This window comes from Stegostoma tigrinum, chromosome 1, assembly GCF_030684315.1.
Source record: "Stegostoma tigrinum isolate sSteTig4 chromosome 1, sSteTig4.hap1, whole genome shotgun sequence".
Lineage (NCBI taxonomy): Eukaryota > Metazoa > Chordata > Chondrichthyes > Orectolobiformes > Stegostomatidae > Stegostoma > Stegostoma tigrinum.
This window is the reverse complement of record NC_081354.1, coordinates 148826021-148850891: the sequence shown is the minus strand read 5'-3', so window position 1 is coordinate 148850891 and position 24871 is coordinate 148826021. Positions and strand designations below refer to the sequence as shown.

General features: G+C 46.0%; 1 protein-coding gene across 9 annotated transcripts in view; it reads left to right on the top strand.

Moving 5' to 3' along the window:
* Nucleotides 1-24871, top strand: part of rai14 (retinoic acid induced 14) — a 284292-nt gene that overhangs the window by 218127 nt on the left and 41294 nt on the right. For all 9 annotated transcript variants that reach the window (XM_048528516.1, XM_048528531.1, XM_048528523.1 and 6 more), the window contains 2 exons: nt 353-459; nt 17790-17974. In XM_048528516.1, the coding sequence (XP_048384473.1) occupies nt 353-459; nt 17790-17974 (292 nt within the window). The remainder of the gene's footprint in view (nt 1-352; nt 460-17789; nt 17975-24871) is intronic.

Sequence of the window (24871 nt, the reverse complement as noted above, 5' to 3'; positions counted from 1 at the left end):
TTATCATCCTCTTCCCAGTCACCAGCTAACTGTTTGAAAAAGACGTAAGAACATCAAGTAACCCCTATTAATGTACACTCCCTGTTAACACTAGGGCCAAAATCTATCAGATCTGCTCTAGTCCCAAACTCATCTCAGTTGTAACATATATGCGTGACATCCAAAATTCCTCAGAAATTCACCAACTCAATGCAATACTGGTGATGGAACCTGGGAATATCCTGGTTACTTAGCCCCAGCCTAGCAAAATCCACTTAAAGCTAAAATCTGAGCCGTGTAATGATCTCATCTATGCATAGGGCCAATATTAAGTCCATTTACGCTGAAACTCTCAATTTATGTGGAACTCTAGGAAGGTTTTACACCATTGATCCAGGCCGCACAGAACAACCATGCTGAGGTGTGTCATTACCTGATCGACCAAGGGGCCGACATTGATGCAAGAGACAAGAACGGCAGGTAATGGTCCATTATTTCATAAGGTTTTTTTAAAATTATTGCACAGTTTCAAAGATTTAGCTTCAAAAATCTTAGGTAAAGAGTTTGCTTTACCTTTTGTTCTATCCTCATTAAAAGAGTAAATTATATCTTTGCCACAGGAGACAATTGTGTTCTAAGTAATATGAGCTTGACTGTATACGTACAAATTAAACACAGTTTGTGATAACTGATACAATCTGGTTGGGTGTGCATTGCTAAAATTTGCATGCTGTAGATGAACTTATGATGACCTGGGAGAATAATTGGCAACATGCATTACTGAAACTTCACAGAACAAGCAGCAAATCAATGCAATGATACACTGAGGATACTGATTTTTAGCATTGTTGGAAGGTTTAATTTTCTATGACTTAGGACACAAGCTCTAGTTTGTGAGGCGAGTGGTTAATGCAGTTGTCATTTTGATAAAATTTGTTTATTTGTAACAATAACTTGTTGTAAATTTTTATGCACCAGACCAGCCTAGACCTTAATGTTTTCTTATTTTAAAGGCAAATGCCAAGCATTGTTTTCCAGATGCAATTCAATTGGTCAAACACCAGACTTGAAACAAACCACACTTGATTCAGACACTAGTTAAAATACAGACAAAATAAAAAGAAAATAATTGGCTTAACTGTAACTCTATCAAAATACTTAACAAAGTAATGAATCACTCATTAACTGTTCCAATACAATAACATTCCATAAGCACACCCTTGGCATGGGTAAAATCAGTGAAATAGATTGACTCATGCAATTCTAGCAGCAGGAAGAGAACCTAAGCTTTTAGCTATAGTAAAAAAGAGAGACATAGCAACTTTCACAACCCCAGCAGCTGCTGAAAGCTGAAACTAAAATCTTGGTTCTGTGGGAGTTTGACCCCAAACATTCAGTCTGCTTCTATTTTTCCAACTTTAAAAAAAAATCCTAGGTCTCACAGCTATCAGAGATAATGGGAACTGCAGATGCTGGAGAATTCCAAGATAATAAAATGTGAGGCTGGATGAACACAGCAGGCCAAGCAGCATCTCAGGAGCACAAAAGCTGACGTTTCGGGCCTAGACCCTTCATCAGAGAGCTTTGATGAAGGGTCTAGGCCCGAAACGTCAGCTTTTGTGCTCCTGAGATGCTGCTTGGCCTGCTGTGTTCATCCAGCCTCACATTTTATTATCTTAGGTCTCACAGCTCTTTACTTTTTGGCTTAGAGCAAAGTGCATCATTACACAATATAATGTGGTTTATAAGAGGGCAACGAAGTAACTTTACAGGTCACAAGTTCTAAATGTCTTTACTACTATTGAATAAATTGCGACAAAAGTGACCTTGCATTTTAGATGAAATAAAATGCATTTTGATCTCCCACAAAATATTCCTTTTTAATTAATCTTACATTCCTCCCTTTGCCATTACAAAACCCCTTCCCTTTCACAACAGGCCTGACTAATTATCTCTTCAATAAAAATAAAGCACTGTGGATGCCGAAGACCTGAAATAAAAAGTGTTCTGAGGAAGAATCTTTGGATTTGAAATGTAAACTCTATTTGTCTCTCCTTAGATGCTGTCATACTTACTGAATTTCTCCAACACTTTCTGCTTTAATTGTCTCTCCATTCTTTTCAGAGTGTCCACTTCATTGACCTTCCCTAGTAATTAATTTTGCAGCTGTCATAGCCTTTGGAAAAATACATTGTGATCCCCCTCACTTCTGTCATGCTAATTTTCAATTTTATTGCAATGGTATTTGAACAGTATTTCCGAATCAGCTTTGTGATTTTCTTTCATAATCTTGAAAACTTTAGATCGCTTTGGAGTTTCTTTTCCATAAGTTTCTTGACTTTTACTTACAGTTTGTATTACCAGAGGCTTCTAGCTTGCCTCTGTATCATTATCGAGGTTGATACCTCTGTAACTATTTAGTGACTAGGTTGCTAGATGAGTTCTCCCTGACATGTCTGATCTTACTCCCTCGTATGCTGATGCACATTGATTTACTGTGATACATAAAGTAGATGATTGAACGACCTGGCAATAAAATGCCATTTCAAATTTGAATCACTAAGCTCACACATCAAGGCTGCAGTTTAAAATTGCATTCTCAAACTGCTTTGATATCACATGGTAACAAGTACGAATGGGTAAATGAGTCTTATATTGCAAGAGGGGAGAGGACCAAAATGCACATTAGATAACATAGCCAAAATAGCTTTTGGGGGGTGGGGGTGCTGTGGGGAGTGTTGGGAGAGCGAAGGCCCATCTTTCATGCAAACTAATTTAGAAGTACTTTGCTATTTTGATAAACAATGTTCCTGCATAAAAGGAAGAAGTGGAAATTTCAGGTTTCAGAATGCTTGACAAGTACCTTCTGAGCATGAACATTAATTAGTCAAGATTTACTGGATACAAGTGAATAGTTGAGACTACAAAATTCAATACAAATGCTTTGTTCTGAAACAGTATATAATCCGAACAGCAAGCACAGATAAAGGATGTATGGAGCAGAGAAAACAGCCGGACTTCATTGTATAGGGTTTTATTTAAATGTTATAATGTTGAAGAAATAAAAGTGTTGTTGCGTAATATTTTGCTCAGTTTTCAAGCAAAATTGACCTCTGGTGGAATATTCCTTTACGTCCGGAAAAATGCTGCTTTTTGTTTTCATCATTTTATCCCAGCATTGAATCTGAGAGAAACGTTGTTTCTGGAGTTAAATACCCAAATGAAGAAGCATTGAGCAGCATTGATTCAGAACCAATCTAGTTTCCATTGGCAAGTTGTAAATATGTGTGACACTTATAATCCCTAAAACCCTTAGTTCAGTGATTAAAATGTGGTTATGAAATTAGGAGAATTTAGATCATGAGAAGAGTTAAACTGTAAACCTCTGTGTGAACTAATTTTTTTAAATGGTAGACTTGCAGTACCAATGAAATTGTGTTCTGTTTAGTCTCTGAGAATCATTCGGTGCATTTTTATCACGCTGCATCATTTGAAGTAGCCCTGCCTGGTTGCAGTGCTGTTGCATAAATCAGGTGTACCTGATATCTTAATGGCACAGGTAATTTTTTCCTATATATCAGAGGTACAATGCCCATCACCAGCAAATTGATGCAGGTCATAAGTTTTCTTGATTTTGTAAGTGACTTATCAGCTATTGTTAAATTTTGGCTGTGTGCGGTCAAATCTGAGCACCATAAATGAAAATCGTAATTAGTAAATCCAGTGTTTTTCCTCAGCGGTTAGAATGTGGAACCTGCCACCACAGAGCATAAGTAAAGTGGACAGCAGAGATTTTATTTATAAGGGCAGGCTCGAGTCTGGTAGCATTGTGTTTAATGTTACTGGACTTATTTTATGTTCAAAGAAACTGGGAAATTTACATTCAGTTATTTAAGCTGGAAGAAAAATTGTCATATCAATAATGAATTGTCATAAAAAGCCATCTGCTTCATTAATATCCATTTGAGAAGAAAACCTACTATTTAGCGGTCTAAAACTTGCATCAGCTAGATCTAATTTCTGTAGCAGGCTGTTAGGCGACTTTTCCTAATCAAGAAAGTAGTTGCAAATCGGAGAGAGGCTTGAAAGAGAATTTTAGGTTCAGTGTATTTGCGACCAGGTCAATACAATGTGGAGCTGGAGGAACACGGCAGGTCAGGCAGCATCAGAGGAGCAAGAAAGTCAATGTTTTGGGTCATCAGGACTGTGAGGAGGAAAGGGACTTGGACATAAACGGGGGAGAGAGGTATGTCGGGGGAAGGCAGGTGGGATGGTGGTAGGTGAATGCAGGTAGGGGGTGTGGTGATTGGTCAATGGGAAGGGTGGGGTGGATAGGTGAGAAAGAAGATTGTCAGATTGTGCCAGGTCAAGGAGACAGGGACAAGAGGGAGGGTTGGATATGGGATGAGGCTAGGGATGTGAGATTTTGAAACTGGTGAATTCTGAGTTGAGGCCATCAGGCTGTTGGATCCTGAGGCGGCATATGAGGTGTTGTTCCTTCAGTTTGCAGGTGGTGTCATTGTGATACTGGAGGAGGAGGCCCAGGATGAACATGTCACCAAGAGAGGGGAGGGAGGGAGAGTTGAAATGGCTGGCAACCAGAAGGTGTTGTTGAGTGTAGCGTACACAGCTACTTGACTATACCGTGACTACATCACCCACCCTCCTGTAAGATTGTAATCCTGTGCTCCGATCTGCTGCGTCTGTTACCAAGATGGATCATTCCACTCCCAGACATCTCAGATATTCTCCTACTTCAGCGACCCGGTGATTCATAATGCCCTCAACTGCATCTGCCCCTTTTCTTGCACTTCTGCCCTCAAACTCCCTTCCCCAAACAAAAATAAGGGCAGAGTCTCCCTGGCCCTCTCATACCATCCCACCAAAGTCCACATCCAGCGCATTATTCTCTGCCACTTCTGCCACCTGTGACACAACCCCACCATCAAAAAGCTCTTTCCCTCTCCACCCCTTTTATTGGGACCGCTCATTCCACGACTCCCTCGTCCATTCCACACTCCTCACCAACACCACCATGCCCAGCATCTTTCCCTGCAACTGCAGGAGGTGCTACACCTCCCCCCCCACCCCTCACCTCCATGCAAGGCCCAGACAATCTTTTCAAATCCAACAGGATTCACTTGTACATCCTCCAACCTGGCCTATTGAATCCATTGCTCCTGATGTGGTCTCCTGTCCATGGTGAGACCAAACACAGACTCAGTGACCGATTCGCAGAGCATCTGCACTCTGTACTCTATAATCAACAACACCTTCTGGTTGCCAACCATTTTAACTCCCCCTCCCACTCTCTTGGTGACATGTCCATCCTGGGTCTCCTCCAGTGTCACAATGACACCACATGCAAACTGGAGGTACAACACCTCATGTTCTGCCTTGGGATCAAACAGCCCCATGGCCTCCACATAGAATTCACCAGTTTCAAAATCTCCCCACCCCTGGCCTCATCCCATGTCCAAACCCCATCCCCGCCTCCTTGACCTGTCCATCTTCTTTCCCACTTATTCATCCCAACTACCCCACTGACCAATCCCCCTACCTGCATCCACCTTTCACCACCCCACCTACTTTCCTCCTGCCCCCATACCCCCTTCCTCTCCCCTTCCACAGTTCTGATGAAGGGCATAAACCCAAAACATCGAGCGTCCTGCTTCTCTGGAGCCTGACCTGCAGTGTTCCTCCAGCTCCACACTGTAATGACTCTAACTTCAGAATCTACAGTTCTTACTATCTCCTATTTGCAATCTATTTACAAATAAACGTGAACAAAATGGAACAGAAGGGCTACAGCTTGCAAATTAAATGAAATCATGACATCAAGTATAACTCAACCAGTGTGTGAATTGGAAGATGGATAGTTAAAAAGCTGACTAAAAGCGCACTAGGAATGTAACATTTTGGCAAAAGGAAAGTTCTATTTTGGGCTAGTAAATGTATATTTCCTTTTAATGTGATACGTTTATTTGATTTGTTTTGACAGGGCACACTGGTTAAAGACACCATCTTTTTGCCTGGTAATGCAGGCTGCTCCTCTTAATGCTGCCCAGTCATTGTGATATTAAAAAAAAATTGTCTTCCCATGAGGCATTTTGAGTCAATTATATGTTGTTATCCTCCAACAAATTAAAATAGGGGGATATAAAGCAACCATCTATTCAGCCATAAGAATAACTTTTGAACGATGACTCTTGAATTCAAATTGAGTAGCACTTAATGACAAAGAAAGGCGATCATGCAAAAGAAAACCAGTTCAGTTATTTCTCTCCCAACTCACTGACCAACCCCCCAGCGCTCCCTAGCTGCAGTCAGCTACCACGACCGTACCTACCTACCCCAGCCCCACCCTTCCTCTCTATTTATGTCCCAGCTCTCTTACCCCTCCCCATTTCTTAAGAAGGATCCCAACCCGAAACGTCAACTTTCCTGCTTCTCTGATGCTGCCTGGTCAGGCCTCCAGCTCCACACTCTGTTATCCCCCATTCACTTATAGACCTATTATTAATCTGTTACACGCTGCTATTGGAAATTGTATACAGTTTGTAATTTTGAATAGATTGGCATACTTCATTAAGCTTTGTTTGGTATTCTTGTAAAGTTACAATGAAATTTACAAATGCAGTAAATCTGATGCTTTTTTTGGACTGTTGCAAGTTTATTTGCAAAGATTGAATAGGTTGGGGTTAAGCAACCTTCTTGTCTTCAATGTTCAAATAGGTGTTTTGCCTTGTTGGAGAATTGTGGACCATCTGTAATGTTATTTTCATTACTTTATATTCATAGTCATTTGGTGGTACAGAATTGATTATTACTGCAAAAAGACATATCTTTTTGAAGCTTTATGCCCTGTGCACATTTTGCAAGAATACCAATAAATGGGCAAACCAATTGTATCAGAGGTAAGTGCTAACTGGTTGGCAGGTGGACTCTGATTGGTAAAGCCCTTACCATGGAGAATGCAACAGTTAATGTTAATTAACAGTTAACTACTACATCTTCATTTAGACTTCAAACTAAGCAAGTGTCTTGGCATTGTCCTGACTAATCAGAGTCAACCTGAAATAGTTCGAAATCTAAACATAGTCTGGCAGTTAAGTGTCAATTATCATTAATTGCAGTATTCCCCATGGCAACCTCTTAGCAAGTGGGCTCTGACTGGTCAACCGATCAGTACATTTTGCTCTCTCAGTATAAGTGTAGATTTTACCATTTACTGGTTTTCTTATGAACTGACTTGATATATGTAAGACAAAAAGCGTCATCAAGGTTTGCATTTTTAAAAATTTGTCAAGTTGTGCAGGTGAAGGAAGCTTGGTTTTCTGATTTAGAGATACATATTTTGATAGTTAGATTTTTTTTCAAACTGCCCAGGATTCACAGCTGAAAGATAAGAAATAAGCCAATAGAACTGTTGGCTGGAATTTCACACAGATTGGGGCTACACATGGGCACATTGGCCGCAGTAAGGCTTTTACTGCTTTCGTGTAGTATCACTTGGATATGGTTACATAAAGTACTACAGACAAATCCTAGAAAAAAAGAGCTGTATATTGCATAGAAGTACTATTGCCTATGAAGGCTACTGCACCAGGTGGGTGGGGGCTTACAGTCACCCAGTGACTATTTACTGATTAATATGATTCATTTGTTTTTAATTAGACACAGTACTTTCTTCACTCAAATTGAGAAAACAAGCAAACTGGAGACAGAAAGCAAGGTCAAGGGAGAGAGATGATTTACAGGTTGAAGGAGCTTTATAGATTGTCTTGAGCTATGGAACATAAATATGTTTGGAAATAGGAAATAAACTGTCCTTAAAGATTGGAGAAACTGAGATTTTTTTAAACCTTACTTGAGAGGCTGTGTAACTGGATAGTCAGAGGCTTCTGTTGCTATACATCTACTGGCTGCCAAGAGACATTTCAGAGTGTCAATGTATATTAGAAGGTCTGAAAGAAAAGCAACAGAAGTTGCTGGTGAAACACTGCAGGTCTGGCAGTGTATAAGAACTGCTGATGCTGGAGTCAGAGATAACACAGTGTGGAGCTGGAGGAACACAGCATGCCAGGCAGCATGAGAGCAGGAAAGTTCGGGATCCCGACCCAAAACATCAACATTCCTGCTCTGATGCTGCCTGGCCTGCTGTGTTCCTCCAGCACCACACTGTGTTCGGTCTGGCACCATCTGTGGGAGGTAGCAGACTTAGTGTTTCAAGTCCAATGACTCTTTGTCAGATACATTAGTAGGAGTTATCTTTCTGAATATTGGAAACATAAGAGTATCGCGAACATGTTAGTTTTTTTAGTTCACCAAAGAAGTGCGTCACTGGGCTACCCTTGCAAAAATAACTTTCTAATGCTGGCTGTTTAGGCAGAAAGTAGCTATAACCCTGTAGGAATAAAGACATCTCACAAATGAGTTTTGAGAAGATTTGTAGCTCAGGTTGAGGTTCTGGATGTGAGTTTGCTCGCTGAGCTGGAAGATTAGCTTTCAGACATTTCATCACTTTTTTATATTTGAAAAAATATACTTTATTCATAGAAATGTACAAAAAAAAACATTTATACACCTACCCAGTCATGCAAGCCGCTCCGGCTTGCCCAGGGGGTACGTACACCAACTAAAGGAAAAAACAAAACAAAGAAAAAAAAATACAAAGCAAAGAAAATACCCCGGCAGTCGTCTCCCCACACAGTCCCCATTAGCCCCCTGACCAGTTGGGGAAGGCGCCAGTTGGGCCCAGTTACCAGATAGGGCCCTTTTTCCCATTCTAGACGAGGGGTTTCATACGGTGGTCTTTCGCCACCGCGCCTTGGCGGCGGCTGCCCCAAGCTTTAGCGCGTCCCTCAGCACGTAGTCGTGGACCTTGGAGTGCGCCGGTCTGCAACACTCGGTCAGGATCAGTTCTTTCAGCTGGCAGACCAGCAAGTTGCGGGCAGACCAAAGAGCATCTTTCACCGCATTGATGGTCCTCCAGGTGCAGTTAATGTTGGTCTCAGAGTGTGTCCCGGGAAACAGCCCGTAGAGCACGGAGTCCCGTGTCACGGAGCTGCTCGGGACGAACCTCGACAAATACCACTGCATCCCCCTCCAGACCTCCTGCGCATAGGCACACTCCAGAAGGAGGTGATCGACAGTCTCATCCCCCCTGCAGCCACCTCGAGGGCAGCGTGCGGTGGCGCAGAGATTCCGGGCGTGAATAAAGGATCTCACTGGCAAAGCCCCTCTCACCGCCAGCCAAGCAATGTCCTTGTGCTTGTTTGAAAGTTCTGGCAATGAGGCATTCTGCCAAATGACTTTGGCAGTCTGCGTGGGGAACCACACCACGGGATCCACCCTCTCCTTTTCCCAAAGGGTCCCGAGGATACTACGTGCTGACCACTGCCTGACGGCCTTGTGGTCAAAGCTGTTTCCTTTCAAAAATTTCTCCACGAAGGACAGGTGGTACGGAACGGTCCAACTACTCGGAGCGTTCCGCGGCAACGAGGCCAGGCCCATCATTCGCAACACCGGGGACAGGTAGAACCTCAGTAAGTCGTGACACTTGGTGTTTGCTTACTGAGGATCTACGCACAGCTTGATGCAGCCGCACACAAAGGTAGCGTCAGGGCGAGGGTGGCATTCGGTACGCCCTTTCCCCCATTTCCCAGGTCTTTGTACATGGTGTCCCTGCGGACCCGGTCCATCCTCGACTCCCAAATGAAGTGGAAGATGGCCCAGGTGACCGCAGCGGCGCAGGTCCAGGGAATAGGCCAGGCCTGCGCCACATACAACAGTACCGAAAGCCCCTCGCACCTGACAACCAGGTTCTTACCCACGATGGAGGGGGACCGGAGCATCCACCTGCTCAGCTTTTGCTTCAATTTGATAATACGCTCCTCCCAAGTCTTAGTGTACGCCCCAGCTCCACCAAACCAAACATCCAGCGCCTTCAGGTAGTCTGTCCTGACGGTGAAGGGGATGAAGGAGCGGTCATCCCAGTTCCCAAAGAACATGGCCTCGCTCTTACCCCTGTTGACTTTGGCACCCCGAGGCCAGTTCAAACAGGCTGCAGATGTCCAGCAGCCTACCCACTGACTGACGATTGGTGCAGAAGATGGCAACATCGCCCATGTACAGGGAGGTCTTGACCTCAAGGCCACTGCTGCCTGGGATAGTCACGCCCTTCAGGCTCACGTTCTTCCTGATGGATGCGGCGAAGGGCTCCACACAGCACACGAACAAGGCAGGAGAGAGCGGGCAGCCCTGACTGACTCCAGATCTGACGGGAAAACTGTCCAATCCCACCCGTTGTTGGCGACTGCGCTAACGATGTTGGTGAAGAGCAGCCGGATCCGATTGCGGATGCCCACCCTGAACCCCAATTTGGAGAGGACGTCCCTCATGTAAGCATGAGAGACCTTGTCGAAGGCCTTCTCCTGGTCCAGCATGACGAGGCAGGTGTCCACCCACCTGTCCTGTACGTAGGCGATCGTATCCCTGATGAGCGCGAGGCTGTCAGCGATCTTCCTGCCCGGCACAGCACAGGTTTGTTCAGGGTGAATCACCGACTCCAGGGCAGACCTGACCCAGTTGGCTATGACCTTGGCCAGGATTTTTTTGTCCATGTTCAATAGTGAAATGGGATGCCAATTCTTAATTTCTTCCCTCTCCCCCTTCCTCTTGTAAATGAGGGTGATGATGCCCTTCCTCATGGACTTGCACATTTCCCCTGTCCGAAGCGCAGTATCGTACGCCTCCAGCAGGTCCTGGCCGACCAGGTCCCACAGAGCGGAATACAGCTCGATCGGTAAGCCGTCGCTCCCGGGAGTCTTATTCCTCTCCAAGGACTTGAGGGCTCTGCTCAGCTCATCCAGGGATATTGGCCGGTCCAGCCACTCCTTCATGCCATCGTCTAAGACCTCCGTGATAGACGAGAGGAACAACTCGGAGGCCGTGCTGTCCATGGGCTTCGCGTCATACAGTCCAGCATAGAAGGATCTGCTGATCCTCAAAATGTCGGGCCGAGACGACGTCACCGAGCCGTTGTCCTCCTTCAGCCAGCTAAGCACAGAGCTCTCTTTGTGCACCTTCTGAAAGAAGAAACGCGAGCACATCTGGTCCTGCTCCACGGAGCGGACCGTGAACCGGAAGATTATCGTGGAGGCCTCCGCGGCGAAGCGCGAGGCTTGCTGGCCCCTCACCTCGCGGAGGTCCTCCGTGACATCGACCCCCATCAACTGCAGAAGGAGCAGGTTCTGCACCCTTTTCTGGAGTCGCGACAGCTTTCTCCGCCTCTCTCTCACCTTCCGAACACCCTTGAGGACAAAGAACCTCTTGATGTTCTCCTTCAACATCTCCCACCAGTCGCCCGGAGACTCAAAGAGGGGTTTCACGGTTCTCCAACCGGCGTACTCCCTCTTAAGCTCCTCGACGTTCTCTGGGGTCAACAGAATCGTGTTGAGCTTCCACGTCCCCTTGCCAGCCTGCTGGTTGTCCTGTAAGTGACAGTCAGCCAGCAGGAGGCAGTGGTCAGAGAAGAACACCGGCTCAACGCCGGTGGACCTGACCGAGAACGCCAGTGACACAAACGGGAAGTCTGTCCATGAGCGGATAGACCCATCTGGCCACGACCAGGTGTATCTCCGCTGCGCTCCGTCTGCAGGGGTGCTGAAGACGTCGAGCAGCTTGGCCTCCTTCACCGTGCCCATCAGGAATCTGGATGTGAGGTCCAGTTGACTCCCCCGACCCGCTGTCCCCATGCCGGATCTTCCACCTGCATCGATGATGCAGTTGAAGTCTCCGCCTAGGATGACAGGCCTGGACGTAGCCAGCAGGGGTGGAAGCCGCTGCAGGACGGCCAACCGCTCACTCCATACCGCTGGGGCGTACACGTTGATCAGCCTCAGGGGAGCATTCCTGTAGGTGACATCAGCCACTAGGAGGCGCCCCCACACCACCTCCTGAACTTGAGAGATGGTGAAGTTGCGCCCCCGCAGCAGAATAGCCAGGCCCGAGGGGCGACAGTAGTTACCCCCCGACCAGATCGAAGGCCCACAGGTCCAGGTGCCGGACTATTTCCCGCACCTGCTGAGGCGCAGTATCCCACAATCCTGCAGAAACAGGAGGTCTACCTTGACGGTGGTCAGGTAGGCCAACGTGGACACACATCTTGCGGTGGACTTGACGCTGCGCACATTAATGCTCGCAACTCGTACCCCCATTGTGGGCAGTGACCGCAGTACCCTCCCCAAGTCCAAGGTCCAGCCCCTCCATCTGTCCCTTCATGCCCATTGCCCGGGCTAACTGCTGGACGCTGTCCGGGCTCAGGAAACCGTCCGTGCTGCCTTCCGGGTGGCATCCCCCCGTCTGGGGTACGGAGGCAGGAGAGTCCGGCTCTGGGTCAGGCTGGGGACACACTGTTTCCTCCTTCCCGCCTGAAAGTTCCGGGGGGCCCTCCAGGGCCCCAGCAGCGCGTGGCTGGGTGTCAGAGGGAGCCTCAGGACGCCTCCCGTCACCTGGAAGCAGAGTGCTGCTTTCCTTCTCCCTTGAGATCTTTAGCTTCTTCTTTTGGGCGGGCCTCTTCCGAATCTCCCTCGTCAGAGGAGCTCTTATATCTCCCCTGTAGCTGCCTCTTCCCGCCTGATGGTTGCGGTGCCTTGGCCCACCGGCGCACCTTCCTCCTCGCTTTCCAGACTGTTGTCCACTCTCCTGGGTCACCTGTCACCTCCTCCATCGACTCTGGGTTGTCGGGGGGAAGCAGAGCCTGCAGGGGCGCTTTGCTGGCTTCGGGTCCATCCTGCGGGGCTGGGCCCTCCTGCACGACCTGGCCCTTCTGCACATTCGGGCGGTCCTTGCAGGACCCTGGTCCCTTCCTCTCCTCCGGGGGGGGCTTGCCCCGCATTGCCCCTGCCGGCGACCTGGGCATAGGTGGTCCCCCGCTGCAGGCATGTCCTATAGAGGTGGCCCGCTTCCCCGCAAAGGTTGCAGCTTTTCTCTTTTGGGCAATCCTTTGCAAGGTGTCCCTCCTCCCTGCAGATGGTGGCTTTGCAGTCGGCCGCCATGTGACCTGACCTACCGCAGGCATGGCAGACTTTAGTTTGCCCTGCATAGGTCAGGTAGCCCTTGCTCCCGCTGATCGCGAAGCTGGACGGTGGGTGTACGATGTTCCCGTCCGAGCCCGTCCTCAGTGCCACCCTGACCTGCCTCTTATTGGTCCAGATCCCGAAGGGGTCCATGATGTTGGTTAGGTCAACTTCCACCTTCACGTACCTTCCAAAGAAGGTCAGGACATCAACTGCTGGCACATGCGGATCATACATGTGTACAGTCACCAAACGGCTCCTCTGCACCGGCATCACGAAGAGGGGGCAGCGGTCAATACAGAGAGGGGGTCCTCACCTCCTTTCTCCTTGAAAACCTCCTGAAGGTTACATCGTAAAAACCTCCTCCGGGGAAATCCTGCAGGCAGTAAATGTCCGCAGCAGCGAACCCACAACAGTCCAACAGGACCCTCTTCACGAAGAAGGTGCGATCCACAGGTGCACCTTCATCCCCTTCTTCACAGAAACACGGATAGTGTTCCGGACCCCCTGACCTGGGGCACAAGCACTCGTCGCAGCCATCGTTGCAGGTTGGCTGCTCATTGAACCAGCGTTAGGCCGAAGCCAGCATTAAGATCCACCGGTTGCAAGGGTGCACAGCCAACCCGACATCTTCCTTCCACCTCCAACACAGTCGCGTTCTCCTCTTCTCGGTCCACAAAAGAGTGGGTCTTTATTTTGTTCCGGATGTAAGCTGGTTCACTGAGCTGGCAGGTTCATTCCCAGACGTTTCATCACCATTCTAGGTAACATCAACAGTGAGCCTCCAGTGAAGCGCTGGTGTTATGTCTCGCTTTCTTTTAGCTGTTTAGATTTCCTTGTGTTGGTGATGTCCGGGTCCGCAGGGACACCATGTACAAAGACCTGGAAAATGGGGGAAAGGGCGTACCGAACGCCAGCCTCGCCCTGACGGCTACCTTTGTGTGCGGCTGCATCAAGCTGCGTGTAGATCCTCAGTACGCAAACACCAAGTGTCACTACTGACTGAGGTTCCACCTGTCCCCGGTGTTGCGAAGGATGGGCCTGGCCTCGTTGCCGCAGAACGCTCCGAGTAGTTGGACCGTCCCGTACCACCTGTCCTTTGTGGAGAAATTTTTGAAGGGAAACAGCTTTGACCACAAGGCCGTCAGGCAGTGGTTAGCACGTAGTATCCTCGAGACCCTTCGGGAAAAGGAGAGGGTGGATTCCGTCGTGTGGTTCCCCACGCAGACTGCCAAATTCGTTTGGCAGAATGCCTCATCGTCAGAACTTTCAAACAAGCACAAGGACATTGCTTGGCTGGCGGTGAGAGGGGCTCTGCCAGTGAGATCCTTTATGCATGCCCGGAATCTCTGCGCCACCGCACGCTGCCCTCGAGGCGGCTGCAGGGGGGATGAGACTGTCGATCACCTCCTTCTGGAGTGTGCCTATGCGCAGGAGGTCTGGAGGGGGATGCAGTGGTATTTGTCGAGGTTCGTCCCGAGCAGCTCTGTGACGTGGGACTCCATGCTCTACGGGCTGTTTCCCAGGACGCACACCGAGACAAACATTAACTGCGCCTGGAGGACCATCAATGCGGTGAAAGACGCTCTTTGGTCTGCCCGCAACTTGCTGGTCTGCCAGCTGAAAGAACTGATCCTGACCGAGTGTTGCAGACTGGCGCACTCCAAGGTCCAGGACTAGGTGCTGTGGGACGCGCTAAAGCTTGGGGCAGCCGCCGCCAAGGCGCGGTGGCGAAAGACCACCGTATGAAACCCCTCGTCCAGAATACCTGGTAATTGGGCCCAGCTGGCGCCTTCCCCAACTGGTCAGGGGGCCAACGGAGACTGTGCGGGGTGACGACTGCCGGGGTATTTTCTTTGCTTTGTTTTTCTTTCTTCTTTGTTTTGTTTTTTCCTTTAGTTGGTGTACGTACCCCCGGGTAACCCGGAGCGGCTTGCATGACTGGGTAGGTGTATAAATATGTTGTATTTTTTGTACATCTTATGAATAAAGTATATATTTTTTCAAATAAAAAAAACGGTGACGAAACATCTGAAAACTAACCTTCCAGCTCAGCGGGCAAACTCACATCCACTTCTCGCAAATCTAGCCATTATCATATTTACCATATTTTCTAACTTCATTCTAAGCATGCTTATGATTATTCTTAGTCTCATTGTATCATTTTCATTAGAAAAATTTCCACTGCTGAGTAATCCTTTTGAGAAACTATTTCTCCTTTACATGCCAAATACTTGTTTTCAGCCCAAAAGTTCTTAAATTTAAGAATGTAGAGTTGTCCACTTTCCGATCTGCCTCCCCATAATTTTTGAACCTCTGCCTGTTAAAAGTCTAGCTTGGCTCTGGATAAATTCAAAGCCAATTACAATATACCGATTACCCTTTTAGAGAAAACAAATTTTCAACTTCCTTTTAAAAGGAGACCCCTTATTTTTGATCACTGACTGACGGCAGTTTCTAGACTCCCCACCAACAACACAATCTTCTTGATATTTATCCTGTCAGATATGCCCAGGATTTTGTATGCTTCAACACAAGCACCTCTATCCTCCTGGTCTCTGACATGTAAAGGCCCAACCTTTCTTAAAGCAACACGGTGGCCCAATGGTTAGCCAGGGACCTAGGTTTGATTTCAGCTTCAGGTCACAATCTGTGTGGAAATGGCACTGTATCCCCATGGTTGCATGGTTTTTTCTGAGTGCTGCATTATCCTCCCATAGTCCAAAGATATACAGGGACGGTGGATTGACCATGCTAAATGGCCCATAGTGTCCAGGACAATACAGTGTGGAGCTGAAGGAAGACAGCAGGCCAGGCAGAGTCAGAGGAGCAGGAAAGTTGACTCTTCAGGTCAGGACCCTTCTTCAGAAATGCCTGAAGAAGGATCCTGACAAGAACCATCAGCTTTCCTGTTCTTCCAGCTCCACACTGTGTTATCTCTGACTCCAGCATCAGCAGTTCTTACTATCCCATAGTGTCCAGGGACATGCAGGCTTAAGTGGGTTAACAATGGGAGATGCAGTGTTACAGGGATAGGGTAGGGGGATGAGTCTGTGTGGGATGCTGTTCAGAGCGGCAGCCTGAACTCAATGAGCCAAATGGCCTATTTCCACATGGGGAATTCTATGATTTCTATGAAAAGACAAGCCTTTCATCCCAGGTATCGGGGCTTACACACAGTAAAGATTCTATGAGTCAGTCAGTTGAACCGCTTCTAAAGCAATCATATCATTTCTCAAATCGGGAGGCCAAAGCTATATTAGTACTGCTCTTATTGGCATCCTGAATGGCTGCAGTAGAACTTCCACACTTTTATATTCCTATTTGCAGTAGTGATCATTATTGATTCAGCATACATTTGTTCCTTACCGAAACAAAACTTTGCATCTTTTGTATTCTTGGAAAGGATAGAGGAAGAAAATAAAAATTGCTGCTGTTCAATTAATGCAGTAACTAGCCTTCAATCTCCTCCTTTCTGATGGAACCTTTCTTAGCACTCTCTGTTCATTCATACAATAGTCAGATCTATTGGGCAAATTTGTTCCCACATACTGTCTAAACTACATATACATCATATTGGAAACTCTTCTTCATCCTCCACCCAAAATCGCCATTAAAATTGAAGGTCAGATTCCTGTCAGCTCTGCTAAATCTCAGAGTGTGTTTGGAAAATGGTGGTGAACCTTTCATCGGGTCGTGCGAGGGGTTTTGCTAGGCACTCACTGTGGATGCCTCAATATCACCGCGACCATTAAGGTCTCAGACCTGATTCCATAAAGAGTAACATTTCACCCAAAATAATTTAATATCATTTCAAATATCCCAACTGATGCATTGACTATTTTCCAAAATTCTAAAGCCAACCAGTATTCTTTGCGGAAAGAATATTGAATGATTCCACTCTTGGTGCCTCAAACAAAGCTCAAACTAGCAATGAAAAGTACAATTATGTCTGTTACTACTTTAAGTTACAAAATGAAACCAATTTAAAGCATAGCTGTCTCCTTGAAGAAAAGTATATTACGTCACATTTTAAATTAGCTCAGGCCATAAAAGCAGCTATAAACCCTGTTAAACTGGGTCATATAACAAAGTGTGGGGCTCGATGAACGCAGAAGGCCAAGCAGCATCTCAGGAGCATAAAAGCTGACGTTTCGGGCCTAGACCCTTCATCAGAGAGAACCTCTGTCTGATGAAGGGTCTCGGCCCGAAACGTCAGCTTTTGTGCTCCTGAGATGCTGCTTGGCCTGCTGTGTTCATCCAGCCCCACACTTTGTTATCTTGGATTCTACAACTTCTGCAGTTCCCATTACCACTAAACTGGGTCATATAGCTGTTTTGCTTTTTGAAGAAATACTTTGCAATAAACTACAATTAAATAGAGTTTAATTTCACACTTGCTTAAGCAAGTTAAAATTATTGAAAAAATAACTCATTTCTACAGCCTTGCCTTTCAGTTTCCGTGTTGATAAAACTTCTGATTGGCTTTAATTACTGTATCCTGATTTATCTTGTTATCACTGACACCACCTCAAGCTCAGTATTATAATTTAGAATAGAATTAGAATCACAGTAGTTCACTTTAGTGTCTTAAGACTATTGCAATACAACAGTACTGTAATGCTTTGGAAGTATTTTTAAATTGCATGGTAATCATTAAAACCGATAACATGATGTGATCTTATGGTGAGTTATTCACAATATACTTGTTTCTTTATCCTGTTCTAGGACTGCTGTAATGTTGGCCTGTGAGCATGGAAGTGGAAATACTGTTGAAATGTTAGTCAAGAAGGGTGCTAACCTGAAGTTAGTAGACGCACTGGGTCATGATGCACTTCATTACTACAAGCTCTCAGGAAACGCCGATATCTTAAATTTTCTTCAGACTACACTTAAAGTTTCTGAGGATACTGGTACGTGCCTATCTACTTATAATTAAGGAAGCCTTTGAATGCTTTTCATCTTAAAGCTATCGTGTTGTAGATCAACATTCCAGAAATACAAAGCATCATTTTTTGAATATCCCACTTCCTTTATTTAACATAATTCCATGTAATTAAAAGAATGTTTCCTGTTGTTAGAAATGCCTCTAATCAAGCTGTTTGGGAATAAGAAAGAAAACAAATTTAACCCATACTTAAATGTTGAAATATATGAAATTCACTTTTTAGCACAAAATATTTGTTACATCTGCTCCATGGCATTATAAGTAAGGTAAGGCTTTGCATTGAGTCGTAACTAAGAAGAAGCCAAAGATATTGAACACAAAATAATGCTGTAACTATTTCATTGTTATAACCTATCAGGGATTGGGTTGCCACATGGTACTTTCAATGGAAAGAATGACCCTTCAATTACAAATATTTGCAATATATATCAGTGACTTGGTTGAGAGAAGTTGATGAATTGCTACATTTGTGACACGACACAAAAACAGCTGAAGACAAGTGAGGATGACGCAGTCTATGTAGGGATATGGACAGGTTGAGCGGGTGGGCAAAATCTTTGCAGATTAAATATTACGTGAGAGAGCGTGAGGTTATGCACTTTGTCAGAAAGAACAGAGGAGCAAAATATTATTGAGATGGGGAACGACTGCAGAAAACTGCAACTCAGAAAGAGTTTGGGGTCCTCGTACATGCGTCTCAATAAGCTAGTTCACGGCGAGGAAATTTTTCACATTGCTACTGATGTTCAGTGTGTACCATCTACAACAGCATATACCCGACAATGTGGAAAATTGCTGACGAAAGTCCCTAACAACAAAAGACAGGACAAATCCAACCCAATTACTTACTGCCCCATCAGTAAAATAATGGAAGGTGTCATGAACAGTGCTATCTATCAGCATTTGCTCAGCAATAACCTGGTCTGCAACACCCAGTTTGAGCTCTGCCATGGCTTCTGAGCCTGACTAGATTGTGGAAAATAAATTTTACCCACATTCAGTAAACAGTTGGGTAGATATACTGATAAGGGACAGATTCAAGCACAGATAGCAGTACAGAGAGACATAAAGACTAATTGCCCGTGTTAAGAATGAGTTCAGAGGAAAGATGGAGGAATTATATTTTGTCAGCAGCAAAAATAAGCATTTGTCAGGTATTTTTGTAGAGGTACTGGACAGTCACACTGCTTACCTCCACACTGACGCCCAGTCTGAGTTCTGCTGGGATCATTCAGTTCCTGACCTCATTGTAGCAATGGTTCAAACATGGAAGAAAGAGCTGGATTCCAGAAGTGAGGTGAGAGTGACAGCCCTTGACATCAAGGCTGTGTTTGACTGAATGTGGTATCAAGGAGCTCCAGCAAAACTGGAGTGAATGGGAATTGTGGGGGCATGATCTCTCCACTGGTAGCTGATACATTGGAACACCACCTTCAGGTTCCCCCGAAGCCACTCATCATCCTGACTTGAAAATATGTCACTGTTCCTTCACTGTTTTAGAGTCATAGAGTCATAAAGTTGCACTCCAAGGAAACAGACTCTTCGTTCATGTCAACCAAGTTTCCCAAAATAAACTGGTCCCACTGTCCTGCATTTGACCCATATCCCTCTAAATCTTTCTTATTCATGTACCTACCAAATGCCTTTGAAACATTGTAGCTGTACTTGCACCTAAAACTTCCTCTGGCAGTTCATTCCACATGCCAACTGCCGTCTATGTGAAAAAGTTACCCTTCAGCTGGCTTTTTAGATCTTTCCCTTCTCACCTTACGAATATGCCTCCTAGTTTTGAACTCCCCCACATTAGGGAAATGACCGTTGCTATTCACCTTTTCTATGCCCCTCATGATTTTATGAACCTCCATAAGGTCACCCCTCAATCTCTTTACTCCAGTGGAAAAATGTCCCAGCCTATCCTTATATTTCCAACCCCTAATCCTGGCAACGTTCTGGTAAATCTTTTCTGAACCTTTGCTAATTTAATAATATCCTTCCTGTCGCAGGACGACCAGAACTGTACACAGTACTCCAAAAGTGGCCTCACCAATGTTCTGTACAACCTCAACATGATGTCCCAACTCCAATACTCAATGGTCTGAGGAATGGAGGCAAGCATGCTAAATGCCACCTTAACTGCCCTGTCTACCTGTGATGCAACTTTCAAAGAATTGCATACCTGAATCCCTAGGTCTCTCAGCTCAACAACCCTATCCAGCGCCCTACCATTATGTACCATTTATATAAATGATTCGATGTGAACATAGCAGGTATGGTTAGTAAGTTTGCAGGTGACACCAAAATTGGAGTTGTAGTGGTCAGCGAAGAAAGTTACTTAGAGTCCAACGGGATCTTGATCAGATGGGCCAGTAGGCAGAGGAGTGGCAGATGGAATTTAATTTGGACAGATATGAGGTGTTACATTTTGGAAAGGCAAATCAGTACAGGACAGGACTTATATACTGAATGATAAAGTCCTGTGGAGTGTTGCGAAACAAAGAGATCTTGGAGTGCAGGTTCATATTTCCTTGAAAGTAGAATCACAGGTAGATATGGTAGTTTGGTATGCTCGCCTTTATCAGTCAGTGCATTGAGTATAGGAATTGGGAGGTCATGTTGCATCTGTACAGAGCATTGGTGAAGCCACTTTTGGAATACTGCATGCAATTCTGGCCTCCCTGCTATAGGAAGGATGTTGTGAAACTTGAAAGTGTTCAGAAAAGATTTACAAGGATGCTAAGATAATAAAATGTGAGGCTGGATGAACACAGCAGGCCAAGCAGCATCTCATTGTGCTCCTGAGATGCTGCTTGGCCTACTGTGTTCATCCAGCCTCACATTTTATTATCTTGGAATTCTCCAGCATCTGCAGTTCCCATTATCTCATCTCTCTTTACAAGGATGCTGCCAGGTTTGGAGAGTTTGATGCTATAGGGGAGAGGCTGAATAGACTGAAGCTATTTTCCCTGGAGTGTCAGAGAGTGAGACGTAACCTTATAGAGGTTTATAAAATCATGAGGGGATAGGTTAAATTGGCAAAGTCTTTTCCCCAGAGTGGGAGAGTCCAATGCTAGAGGGCATAGGTTTAAGATGAGAGGGGAAAAATTTAAAAAGGACCTAAAGGACAACTTTTTCACACAGAAGGTGGTTCATGTATGGAATGAGCTGTCAGAGGAAGTGGTGGAAGCTATTACAAAAACAATATTTAAGAACTCATCCTCACCCTCAACAACTTCTCTTTCGATTCCTCACACTTCCTACAGACTAAGGGGGTGGCCATGGGCACCCGCATGGGCCCCAGCTATGCCTGCCTCTTCGTAGGTTACGTGGAACAGTCCCTCTTCTGCACCTACACAGGCCCCAAACCCCACCTCTTCCTCCGTTACATTGATGACTGTATCGGCGCTGCCTCTTGCTCCTCAGAGGAGCTCGAACAGTTCATCCACTTCACCAACACCTTCCACCCCAACCTTCAGTTCACCTGGGCCATCTCCAGCACATCCCTCACCTTCCTGGACCTCTCAGTCTCCATCTCAAGCAACCAGCTTGTAACTGATGTCCATTTCAAGCCCACCGACTCCCACCCACACTCCTGAAAAAATTCCATCCCCTATTCCCAATTCCTCCGCCTCCGCCGCATCTGCTCCCACGATGAGGTATTCCACTCCCGCACATCCCAGATGTCCAAGTTCTTCAAGGACCGCAACTTTCCCCCCACAGTGGTTGAGAACGCCCTTGAAAGCGTCTCCCGCATTTCCCGCAACACATGCCTCACACCCCGCCCTCGCCACAACCGCCCAAAGAGGATCCCCCTCGTTCTCACACACCACCCCACCAACCTCCGGATACAACGCATCATCCTCCGACACTTCCGCCATCTACAATCCGACCCCACCACCCAAGACATTTTTCCATCCCCACCCCTGTCTGCTTTCTGGAGAGACCACTCTCCCCGTGACTCCCTTGTTCGCTCCACACTGCCCTCCAACCCCACCACACCCGGCACCTTCCCCTGCAACCGCAGGAAATGCTACACTTGCCCCCACACCTCCTCCCTCACCCCTATCCCAGGCCCCAAGATGACTTTTCATATTAAGCAGAGGTTCACCTGCACATCTGCCAATGTGGTATACTGTATCCATTGTACCCGGTGTGGCGTCCTCTACATTGGGGAAACCAAGCGGAGGTTTGGGGACCGCTTTGCAGAACACCTCTGCTTGGTTCGCAACAAACAACTGCACCTCCCAGTTGCAAACCATTTCCACTCCCCCTCCCATTCTTTAGATGACATGTCCATCATGGGCCTCCTGCAGTGCCACAATGATGTCACCCGAAGGTTGCAGGAACAGCAACTCATATTCCGCTTGGGAACCCTGCAGCCCAATGGTATCAATGTGGACTTCACCAGCTTCAAAATCTCCCCTTCCCCCACCGCATCCTAAAACCAGCCCAGTTCGTCCCCTCCCCCCACTGCACCACACAACCAGCCCAGCTCTTCCTCTCCACCCACTGCATCCCAAAATCAGTCCAGCCTGTCTCTGCCTCCCTAACCTGTTCTTCCTCTCACCCATCCCTTCCTCCCACCCCAAGCCGCACCTCCATCTCCTACCTACTAATCTCATCCCACCTCCTTGACCTGTCCGTCTTCCCTGGACTGACCTATCCCCTCCCTACCTCCCCACCTATACTCTCCTCTCCACCTATCTTCTTTTCTCTCCATCTTCGGTCCGCCTCCCCCTCTCTCCCTATTTATTCCAGAACCCTCACCCCATCCCCCTCTCTGATGAAGAGTCTAGGCCCGAAACGTCAGCTTTTGTGCTCCTGAGATGCTGCTGGGCCTGCTGTGTTCATCCAGCCTCACATTTTATTATTTAAAAGACATCCGTGGGTGTATGTATAGGAATGGTTTAGAGGAATATGGTCCAAATGCTAGCAAATGGGACTAGATTAATTTAGGATATCTGTTTGGTATGGACGAGTTGGACCGAAGAGTCTGTTTCCATGCTGTACAACTCTGACTCTGAGAAATGATCACCAGACCCAAAGTGTTAACTCTGATTTCTCTTCACGGATACTGCCCAAACTGCTGAGCTTTTCCAGCAACTTCTGTTTCTGTCTATGACTATAAACTCTATAAGTCCTGCCCTTCAAAATCCTGGAATTCCCTCCCTAGTGGCTTCGTGGGGTCTACTCATGGACTGTAGTGGTTCAAGAAGTCGGCTTGTGATGACCTTCTCAAGCACTGCTAGAGAACACCAATAAATGTTGGCGATGCCCACATCCCAAGAATAAATGTTTAAAAAGGTTCAGTGGATAATAGTGAAGGAAAATGAATGTTACCCTTTGTTTCAATGTGAGTGTAGTATAAAAAAAATTCTTTCTATAGCTGTGTAAGGCACTAGCTAGATTGCACCTAGAATACAGTGAACGGAGATAATGGGAGCTGCAGATGCTGGAGAATCCAAGATAACAAAGTGTGAAGCTGGATGAACACAGCAGGCCAAGCAGCTTCTCAAGAGCACTGCTTGGCCTGCTGTGTTCATCCAGCTTCACACTTTGTTATACAGTGAACAGTTTTGGTTGTCTTATCTCAGGAAATATGTAAGAGAATTGCAGGCAGCTCAGAGAAGGTGCATTAAGTAGTTCCTGGGTACAGTGAGATTTTCTTGCAAGAAAATGTTGCATAGGTTTTGCATATATTCTTTGGGAGTTTAGAATAATGAGACTTTGTTGAAATACATAAAAGTATTAAGGGGTTTAATAAGGTAAATGCAGAGAGGTTGTTTCCCCTTGTGAGACTGTTGAGGATCAGAGGATGTAATCTCAGAATAAGAGGTCATCCATTTAAGGCACAGATGAGAAGGAATTTCTTCTAAGCGTAGTGAATCTGTGGAATTCTTTAATGAGAATAGTTGCTGAGCCTCAGTTGTCGAGCATATTCAAGGCTGAGATAGAAGACCTTTAACCAGCAATGTAATTAAGGAGTATGTGGAAAGGCAGTGAAGTGAATTTCAGGGATACCAGATCAGCCATGATCACATTGAATCGTCGAGCAGACTTGCCCAGCTAAATGGCCAACTTAATCTTATGGTCTTAAATAGTGCATTTTGATGAATTCAAGATACCACCAATCCTGCAATTGCCAATGAAATAGATTTGAAGCCTCATTACTGTTGTAATGTGGGAAACAGTAGCAGCAATTTACAGTGAATAATATCCCACAAAATATAGTGAATGAAAGGATCAAATAATAGCTTATACTAAAGTTGTTAACTTGCTCACCGAGCTGGCTTGTTCTTGTTGAGACATTAACGACACTATGCACCATAATGGACCAAACAGTATAAATTCCAAGCGGAGTAGAATAATGTCGCTTCATCAGAGGCTGCACTGATGGTGTCTCCTGGCATGGTGACGAAACGTCTGAACGAGAACAAGCCAGCTTAGCGAGCAAGTCAACAACCTCACCCACAACCCGAGCTACAGATCTTTAAATAGCTTATAATGTGCATATCTTACAGGCAGCAGTTATCACAATGCACTTCAACAGGGCAGACAGAAGTGCATGGAAATATCCAGCTAGTTGTGGACGGTCCACTTTATAGCTGAAGGAAAGGGCGAGAATTTGAACATGTGGAATATGATTTTCATTTGAAGTGACCCCTTCCATAAACCTTGAGCTAAAACCAGACCTTGGGATTTATGTCACCAAAGAGAAAATATTTTGAGATTTGTTTTTCTTAGTATCAAGCCAGAGAAAGGAGAGATCTCTGGGGCAATCCGTCTTAAAGAACCTAGTGGGGCTGCTTTATCAACCCTCATCCTGGCTTCTGATTTCCCAAATGTTGATATTTGTTCATCTGCC